The following is a 9,995-nucleotide window of genomic DNA, read 5'->3' on the forward strand; positions in this document are numbered from 1 at the left end:
CAAACTTCATCCAAGCACATTGGAGGCCTTAATGTGCTGTCAAAGTTGGTTACGAGCTTACAATAGCGGTATGAGTTTATTTTAATATGATTAATTTAAAATCGAAAATAAAAAAATGTATTAGACTATTAGTTATTCGGGGACCGGGGACCCTCGGGGATCCCCTGTTATTATTCGGGGAGGGGATGGGGATTCTCTCAAACAATTCTGACGGGGATGGGGAGGGGACGGGGACATATGCAAAATATCGGGGATGGGTATGGGGAGATTGGTCCCCTCCCCTCCCCTCCCCATTGCCATCCCTATTAAAGTGTTAAACAAAACAAATTGAACAAACACCAGCCGCCCACCGGCCAACCGTGCGTCAAACAGCCAACACCAGGCACTCCGGCACACCCTCAGTCCTCGCTGCCTCACTCACAGCCATCATCACTGCCGACCGTCACAAGCCCAGCACTGCAGCAGCCAACAAGCAACCACGTGAGTCTCAAGGCCAGCACGCGACGAACCTAGCAACAGCAGCGGCTACAGCGCAACACACGGACGCCAACAGCAACGAACCCACTCTAAGCCTTGAATCCACCATACCCACGAGATCTACTAATCTTTGAGATAGAAATAATCAGCGCCAGTTTCGATTTTTTCTCTTGTAGAAAAAAATTTGCTTTCTGTATTAATTTTGAATACACACACATACATATATGCTAATGTGATTATAAAGTTGCAATTATTTGTTTCCTTGTTTTTGTTTTTTAATTTTGGGCAAAGTTACAATTTGCTGGTTTATTGCTTTTCTCATTGATTAGGAAGCATCACTGCATTAGTGTCGATTTTTAAATTGCATTACATGTTTATGCATTTTGATTTTCAACAAATTTGAAATTGTAACATTTATAATTAAACAGAATGAGAAAGGTTTGCTGGCATAATCTTTCTAGCCAAATAATTCTAAAAAGATTATTTATGGTTTATTAGGTTGTGTTACAAGTATTTTGTATGTTGGATAATAGGACTCAACTACTTTGCAACAATTGTGAGGTACCACCTGATTTTGTTTTTTTGTGATTTTAATTATTGGTCATTGAATTTAATAAAAAAGTAAATTCAAGGGTAGAGATTCATTTATTTGAATGTTAACATTATACTCCTGCTATTTATAAAAAACACAAAAGAGCTAAAGAATTAAAACTTTTAGCACATACGTCCAAATTGTTTAAAATTTTATGTTGTTTAATTAGTAGCGAGTCTAAAAAAATAAATTTTATTTTAATATTATAAATTTTATTTAAAAATTAATTTTTAACATCATTTATTTATTAAAAATATTAATTAATATTATTTATTCCCATTTCATTTAATATTATTTAGTTACAGGCTTATTGTTGTTTTACTCTTTCAAAAAATAAAACATTTTAAATAAAATAAAATAATTAGTAGTGAGCATTAAAAATAAATATAATTTTTAATATTAATTATTTTTATTTTATTTAATATTATTTATAGTATTTATTTTTGTTTTATTTAATGTTATTTAGTTATAGACTGATTATTATATTTATTCTTTAAAAAATTAAATAATATTAAATAAAATAAAGAATTAGTTGTGAATCTTAAAAAAAATATAATTTTTAATTAATATTATTTATTTTATTAAAAATAAATATTTTTTAATATTATTTATTTTATTAAAAATAAATATTTTTTAATATTATTTATTTTATTAAAAATAAATATTTTTTAATATTATTTATTTGATTTTATTTAACGTGATATAGCCATAGGCTTATTATTATATTTATTCTTTCATGAAACTAAATAATGTTAAATAAAATGAAATAATCAGTAATGAGTCTCAAAAAATTAATATTATTTTTAATAATATTTATTTTATTTTATTTTATATTATTTAGTCATAGCTTATTTTTATATTTATTTTTCAAAATCAAATAATATTAAATAAGCAATTGTGAGTCCTAAAAAAAAATATTATTTTTAATATTATTTATTTTATTTAAAAGAATAAATTTTTAATTTTTTTATTTTATTAAAAATATTATTTAATATTATCTAGTCATAGGCTTATTGTTATATTTATTCTTTTAGAAAGTTAAATAATATTAAATGAAATAAAATTACATTTTAGCATATCGCCAACTAAAGCACATAAATTTATAAATAAATTATAAATAAAAAAGTAAATAATATTAAATAAAATAAAATTATATTTTAAAAAGTCACCTGTCAAAATACATAACAACATAAATAAATTGTAAATAAAAAGGAAAGTAAGAGGTTCAATTAAATTTGACATTACAAAAGACAAAAATGGGTGGTAGCTTGCAACTGTTGCAAGGTAGCTAGACCCTGGATAATATAATCATTTATAATTTAAGCTTTTATTTAAGTTTATAGTTTTATTAAAAATTTATAATAAAAAAATTAAAGATGGGCTTTTGTGGGCCTGGGCTTGCACCCGGCCCAGGCCCGCAAATTGCCTCACAAAATCTGAACGGTTTGCCTTTGGTTCGAATCTAAAATCGAACCGTATGCAAAAACCGAGCGGTTCAAGCAATAACAACCGGCCCCAATAAACAAAATCCCTAAACTTCGAAATGCCTCGCTGTCTCTAATTCGTAAATCCCCTACTGTCTCTAAGCACTAAGCGGTGGCAGCCCCTCTCTCAGGCCTCAGCAGCACCAGGACGCCGACGGCGGCACATGCAGCACGTGCAGCAGCAGCCCAGCAAAGCAGCACCACGCGCAGCAGCAGCTCGCTCACTCTCTCTCTCTCTCAGCACGCAGTCACATACAGCTGCAGCAGCCCCTTTCTCACGCCCCCTCTCACTCTCTCCGTCTCTGGTCACCATCTCACCCTGCTGTCTCAGCTGTTGCCGTTGCAGCCGCGTTCAGCCGTTGCCATCCTGCTGGCCGCCGAAGACAGTGAGTTGAGACTTATTTTTTTATTTTTCATTATTTTTTTCCTGAATTGAATTAGTCAAGTTAATTGAGTTGTGAGTAATACTGTAATAATTCAATTTAATAAAATTTTCAGCAAATGTTTTAAATTTTCTTTCATTCCGCATCCATAGTATTTATTTGACTTGATTTCTGTCATGGTGTTATTTGTGTTGTTGCAATGCTGCTGATGACATTGGACGTGGATAATTGTTGTTGCAAAAAGTTTTGCAATGTTGATGATGAAATTTTGTTGGTTAGTTTAAAACAGATGCCGTATTGGTTTGTTAATTTCATTTCTTGTCATGGAAATGTTGATGGTAATGAAACTTTTGGAGTTGCTTTTATATCCGACAATGTGATATTGGGAACTTTTGATGTTCTGTTGTTATGTAATTATGGATTTATGATTTGTGGTGAATTTTCTAATTATGTGTGTTTGTGAATTGTGACTCTGTTACGTGTTCGGACTTTTGTTTTTTGTTTTGAATTGAGTATTTTAATTATGTGTGTTTGTGAGCTGTGACTTTGTTGGGTGTTGGGATTTTTGTTATTATATTTTGAATTGAGGACTTTATATTCAGTGTGTAGATGCGTAGTTAGTAGGTGAAAAGCAAAATCTGTAAAGTTCAGTTAATACAGTTGAAAATGAAATTGTAAATGAGAGCTGCAAAATCTGTCCAGAAAATGAAACTGAACTGAAAATGGAGAACCGATCGCAGCCGAAATGTTTTGCTTCTGTTCGGCTCTAATGTTCAGCTCGGCCTTGGTTCTCATTATCCAGAACTGATTGGTTTTGGTTTGGTTCGGTTCTGACCAGAACTGGAATGAGAACCGCCCACCCTACTGAAAAGCTGCAACTGTAGAGTCCAAAATGCTCAGCTGAAAAAACTGAAATGAACCAAACTGAACCAACTTCAGTTTGGTTCGAAAATTCAGTTCGTATTCAATTTTTGAAGCCGAACTGGATTCTGCCCACCCCTAAATTCATTTCTGTTTTGATATTTACTGCTTTTATTCTTTTAAATTGGGTTGAAATCATTGAATTATATTAGTATTTATTTAAATCTTTGATACAACCCTTACATTAGAGATGAACCATTGCTTACTTGGTGATTGATGACCACACTTACTGATTATTTTGAGTTTATATTTTGATTATAGTGTGATTATTCTTACTCCTTTTTGGTTTATTACGGGCAGTAAAAGCAAATTCAAGTCAGTAAATAAATATGTAAATGATTTTTTTTTTTTTGCATGTATTGTGTGTATTAGGTGTTTGATTAATTGCCTCAAAGAAGTATCTTTGATAGAAAACAAGCAATTTTTGCCATCTGTGCATATGAACTTGTGAAATAAACTACAGAATTACTAGCTGCTTAGTGTGTTGATTAATTGTGCATATCAAGTGAATTATTGATGGACCATGATTATTCAAAAGTGTATTAAGTGAAAATTTCACCATGTGTTTACTTCTAAATTTTGATGGTTTAAACATGCCTAAGATAATTGCCTCCTTTGAGATTACTAGCATCATTGTTTCAAGTAGAGTGGGTAATCCTCTAGATTCTGAAGTTATAATATTATGTTATGCTAAATTAATTAGGTAAGTGAATTTCATGGACCATTACAAAGTTTGAAAAATAGATTTATTCTGAAGGTTTATTAAATGAAATGAGCCTAATGCCTTGAGTTATTTCTTAATTTATAACCAGGTTTGGGACTACTTTGTAGTATATTCCGACTCTCTCTCTTATTGCTAGAAAAAAGTATAACCATATAAGCAATGGCTACAAATACAAGCACGGAAGATCAAAGAAAACGCACTATGGAGGCATTGGAGCGAAGGTTTGCAACTGCGAAAGCTGAGGCGCTTCAACAAGTGAAGCATGGGAAAAAGAGATCACTCAACGATGATGAAATGGAAACTCCTGCGACAAATTCTTCACATATTGCTTCCTCACCGCATGTAACGGATAGATCAGCTGCTAACACCCCGAAATCCTTATCTAAGAAAGGTTGGCATATTTCAGTTGCTTAAAATTGGATATTGTACTCATGGTTTCCATTTTCACTTGCTTCTTGAGTTCTTTTTTCTAAATTCATTCTTTGCTTTCTAGAAATTGTGCAGTTCATTGTGGAGTATAAAGTGTCCTACATCATCTACTATATTTCATTTTGATCATTGCCTCCACATTAACCAAATTTTACTTGCATTTTGGATTATACGTAGGGAATTTCACTTTCTCGGGTTACACTGCATTCCAAGGTATTACTTCATGCTTAATGGTTTTTTTCCTCTTTCTCAATAGAAGGCATTTTTCTGTGCTTTCATGTTACTTAAGTATATCGATTGTTGATATTGTACAGATTTGGAAGAAAGTGGATTAACATATTCTCAGCTCCCCCAGTCCATACATGAGAATCTGCTGACAACCAATGTCGAGGTATGTTTTTGCTGAAAGAATCAAAACTAGCTATGGTTTTACAATTCACGGGATAATATATTTTAGCTTCTTTGTCTGAACATCTCTTGGAATCTTTGCAGCCTTCTAGTAGAGGAAGCACAGTAGATAATGTTTTGCATGGGCTTTTTCAAAATGGTGATTCAGCTCAGAAGTATCTGCAGGGATCAAGAAGCATGAAAATTGACAACTGGATCCTCCTCGATAATTATGTACAAGGACGTAATGTATCCCCTGGCTCTCACATTAAGGCCTTGCAAATCCACTCAAAACGGTCTAGAAAGCACATGTCCATGAAACAGCTTAAAAGAAGTGGAGCACTTGATTTGCCAAAGGATCTGCAAAAGTGAGTTACCAGAGATGCATATGGTTGTGTATATGGTGGTAGTTTGCAATGTCTTTGTTTCTCTCCATCTGCACTTGTATTTTGGTCCACCATTATTGTTTGATATTGAGTGATCTTTGTTAGGTTTGCAGTGTCTTCTATTTCATTTCGTATTTGATCAGATCAGCGTAGACATTGTCTTCTTTTCAACCATGAAGATATAAAAATAAACTTTTTGTTTTTCCTGATTTTGCTTTATATATTTGGGGGGAAATATGAAAGAATAGTGCATTCTTCCTGAATGTGTGAGAGATAGGAAGATCTTTGATCAATGGATTTCTTCTCCATGGTCAAAATTATGTGCTTGGAGATGTATGTTATAACATGATTTTAATATGAGCAATTCTTTTCTTTTTCCTCTTGAAGTAGTTCGCCTAAAATTGTTGTTTTGAGTTTGATTGCAGGTTTGAGAAGTATAAGCCAATGCATGAAATGTGGAAGGGCTATATTACACAACTTCTTAAAAGCACTGGGTGTGATATCATTTCCTAATAATGTTTCTGAATTTTCATTATAATTGTTGGAATTCGAGCTCGGTACCCCCTTCAATCATGCAGGAAAAATCAGTTGGCCCAGTGTCTTCTTAGTGCAGATTTACACGGTGCTAATATTATAGGTAACATGCTCTTATCTGTGACGTCAATTTTACTGTAATAAACACCAATGGGAATCACAGAAGCTACTTTCTTCTCCTACTTCTAATTTGCTCTCGTCTGTTTTCAAAAAATTGTTAAACTTGTCTTCTTTGAAAATTATCTAAATCATACTCACCTTCTCTTGTTCTTATTCTTTTTCTTCATTGTGAGAAAATTTTCTAAACATGATCATTTCAGCTAGAACTGGTCCAAGAACTATATAAACCATACAAACTTGGGCAGATCTTTAATGTGTAAGACTATTTGCACATATGCAACTCTTTTCTGATTTTACAGAACTCTTAAACTTGTCTTGCTGAAGGAGAGCATTATAGTGCTAACAAACCAATTGTGCTCAAGAAAGACCAACAGCTGAGCTCTGTTGTTCATCAGGTCTCCACATAGTCTAACTGCCTCATAAAGAGGAGCAATTGGATGAACAAGTTGTTAGTGGAGAAACATTTTATTGTCTTTAACAGAGCATGTTAGTTTATTTTAGTAATTTGCTCTTTAGGCCAAGTCCTGTCAAAAAGTTGAATGGCAGGGAGTGTGTTCGTGGTCTCGACCCCGTTAGAGATGCCAATTGCACTAAAATAAAATGATTGCTTTCAATAATCCTCCCAATTCTTTTGCAGTTGCAGAGTGTAAGACATCTGCTCTCACTGGATTGAGTGGTATAATGATTCGTGAAACTACAGAAACATTTGGGATGGTTACACCAGATGATAAATTTCATGGTAATTCAGCCTTTTATGTACTTTAAATTAATATGGCCAAAATTATTCCAACTTATTATGCATGGTTCAAATAATTTTTTTGAGCTTCTTTCCACATATGCATTTGTTTTAAGTCTGTGCTTGGTTTGCCAAGTAGTTTAACTTGGAAATGATATAATAACATAATTTTGCAAATGTTGGTGTATACATGCGGATCTCTTTCAATGATTGCACTTTTTAGTTTCTTGTAAACTCTAGATGCATCTTTTTCCTCAGTGATGTTATAATGTGAAATAAAAAAATGAAAAAATTTTAAAAAAAAGTAATGATTGGCATAGTTGGGAGAAGACAAAAAAAAAGTGTCAAAAACATGGAAAGCACATTACAAGTTTAAACATGCAATGAAGGTTTCATTTGCATTATCTCATAAATTTCACATCAAGGGCACCTGTCATGTTATTGCATCATGAGGACTTTAGCAAGATATAAGCTTTTAGGTAAAAGTCAACAATAACTCTATGAATTTCACATCTAGAGCAGCTGTTGAGGTTCTTGTACCACAAGGACTTGATGCATTATTGCATTATAGGGAAAATTAAGTTTGTAAGACATCATTTGAGTCTATTATTGTTGTGGGGTGCATAAAGTCATCAATAACTGTGGCTCAGCTATTTGATGTTTGATTTCATTTTGGGTAATTTGCAGTTGTTCCTAAAAAGGTTTCTGTCCTCATGTTCCGAGTTGACTGCTGGAAGATAACGTTGTTGGGAGACAAACTTACTTCAAGAAATTTGGGATTGTAGTGTTGCTATTAATCATTGCGTCCCAGGTAATCTTCATTGACATCTGCTTAGTATCAGCCAATAAATATTATTAGTGTTTATATCTTGCAAAGACTAAAAAGTAGAGGAGATTGTATAGCACAAGTAAACTTTCTGGTCTTTTAATGTGATATCAATTTTTCTTCAAAATTAAATGTGGATTGATTTGTCATTGAAAGTTGTCTGCCCAGTAGAGTGTCTTTCTCACTTGCTTCGTAGAGAAAATATGATGATGTCTTATACCAAACTCATAGGAGTTTATGACTTGGGAGTGTAATTGGTAAAAACTTCTAGCGTTTTTACAGATTGATTTCTGAGCTGGCTTTTGATTGACATTATATATGACAACAAAGCAGTGAAGCATGAAAGTACTGCCCTTTAAGTTCATATTAAGTGCTCATCAAACCATCTGATTGACTTATAACAAAATTAAACACACTGTTTTCTTGAATCAAAGGTTCATCATCATGGTGAGCTTTGGCTTGTTGGAACCTAGTTTCTCTCCCCCACCCAAACCCCTTTTTGTTATCACAGTGGCTGTTCTACTTCTTGGTTATGCAGGTTGATTCTAATTATCTTTGGCCAAAACTTTTGCCTTGTCTATACTCAATTTTTGGAAAATGAAAAAAAAAAAAAAATCTATAATGTTGGTTGTTAGGATGAAAGAGCCAATTGGTTAAGGATTAAGTTTAGCTTTCATTGGAAGATTAGAGATCAAGATCTGGATGTTATAGAAAAGTTATTTTTAATCAATAGATAATTTGCAAGTCCCTTAACAACCAATAAGACTTCTATATGAAGATTAACATACGTTTCTCTTTATGATTCATTATATTGTTGGTGTAGCATTATAAATATATTTAGTACAATTTGTAATACATTCTATGTAATATGTTTGTCATTAGCTCAATAACCCCCTAGTTTTGCACCTTGCAACTTTATTACCTCAATTGGACAACAAAAAGACAATAGTAGGTACCATATTATTTAAAGAACAAAAGCATTTTAAGTTCAATTATTTGCCTTTTTCTTATAATGATTTGAAAGACATTTAATCTCTTGTTTTGGTAAAAAGTTCAACACCCGGGTCATGTAATGGTGCAATTTCCTTTTGTCTCTTTCCAATGAAATGGGGTTGCGTTATAGTGCTTGCTTTAATTGATCTTGGTGCCCGCCCAAGGGGAATGACCAAAGGCCACAAGCTATTGAAATTATTGGCTGCTGCTTTCATTGTTAATAAAGCAAGGGCTTAAACATCAACTTTATTCTTTGATTCATCCTTAAAGAAGGTAAATGTTAATCATAATTAAACAGTTCAAGACATTATATTTTTGGATAATTAGATACCCAATGGAATAATATTTCACTTTTTCCCCCTACTTTGTTTTCCCATTCTTTTTCCATAATGTTCCTAAAGTTCTTCCTTATGCTATGAGATCGCAGGCATGGCTGAATTACCAATAGTCCAAGTAATGGTTGTTTATGACTTCATGTCGTGTTTTCCACAGCCTGGTAACTGGTATTGCAGAAGCAGTTTGGTGTCGTATCATTATTAATCATGTTTAATTTTGCCTTTTTGAAATCAATTTATTGTTTTGTTAGATAAGAAATCTAAAATTTGTACTCATTTATTTTTATCTTATTTCTTCGACTGACCCGTTTGATGTAGAGAATGCTAATCCGTTGGAAAATCACTAAATTGGTGTACAATTATGGTTTGAAATATGTTCTTTTTATGGGAGTAAAACGAAAATGATTTAGTATCAAAAGATATTAGTAACGAAATAATCAATTGAAAGTTACTTCTCATTAGAAAATAATTAAGTTGTTAGAATACATCAATATTAATGAGTTAAAGGGGCAAATTATTATTATATTTAAAAAAAAAACTGAATTTAAAGATTTGAATTGAATTCATTGTCTTATGCTTTTTATCGTACAAATTTGGTGGTGTTGAAATTTTTTATAAGAACTAATATATTATACTTCTCGACGTTCTTCATTTAGGAAAAGAAAATC

At 32.5% G+C, this 9,995-nt stretch overlaps 1 protein-coding gene across 4 annotated transcripts; it reads left to right on the plus strand.

The window, feature by feature from the left end:
* Positions 1-2,598: 2,598 nt before the first annotated feature.
* On the plus strand, positions 2,599-9,708 carry LOC18037911 (ribonuclease P protein subunit p29). 4 transcript variants are annotated; one of them, XR_002904909.1, is made up of 10 exons: positions 2,599-2,939; positions 4,670-4,972; positions 5,188-5,223; positions 5,325-5,401; positions 5,503-5,765; positions 6,209-6,277; positions 6,362-6,420; positions 7,075-7,176; positions 7,861-9,265; positions 9,420-9,708. XR_002904909.1 is itself a non-coding variant. In XM_006428804.2 (10 exons), exons 2-9 carry the CDS (start codon positions 4,741-4,743, stop codon positions 7,956-7,958), a joined length of 936 nt encoding a protein of 311 aa, XP_006428867.1. In that variant the 5' UTR covers positions 2,599-2,939; positions 4,670-4,740; the 3' UTR covers positions 7,959-7,984; positions 9,420-9,699. The 4 variants fall into 4 exon arrangements, 3 of the variants coding, with proteins under 3 accessions (XP_006428867.1, XP_006428866.1, XP_024037996.1); XM_006428804.2 differs by having other exon boundaries at positions 7,861-7,984; positions 9,420-9,699; XM_006428803.2 differs by lacking the exon at positions 9,420-9,708 and having other exon boundaries at positions 7,861-9,413.
* The last annotated feature ends 287 nt before the right edge of the window (positions 9,709-9,995 follow it).

This window comes from Citrus clementina, unplaced genomic scaffold, assembly GCF_000493195.1.
Source record: "Citrus clementina cultivar Clemenules unplaced genomic scaffold, Citrus_clementina_v1.0 scaffold_6, whole genome shotgun sequence".
Lineage (NCBI taxonomy): Eukaryota > Viridiplantae > Streptophyta > Magnoliopsida > Sapindales > Rutaceae > Citrus > Citrus x clementina.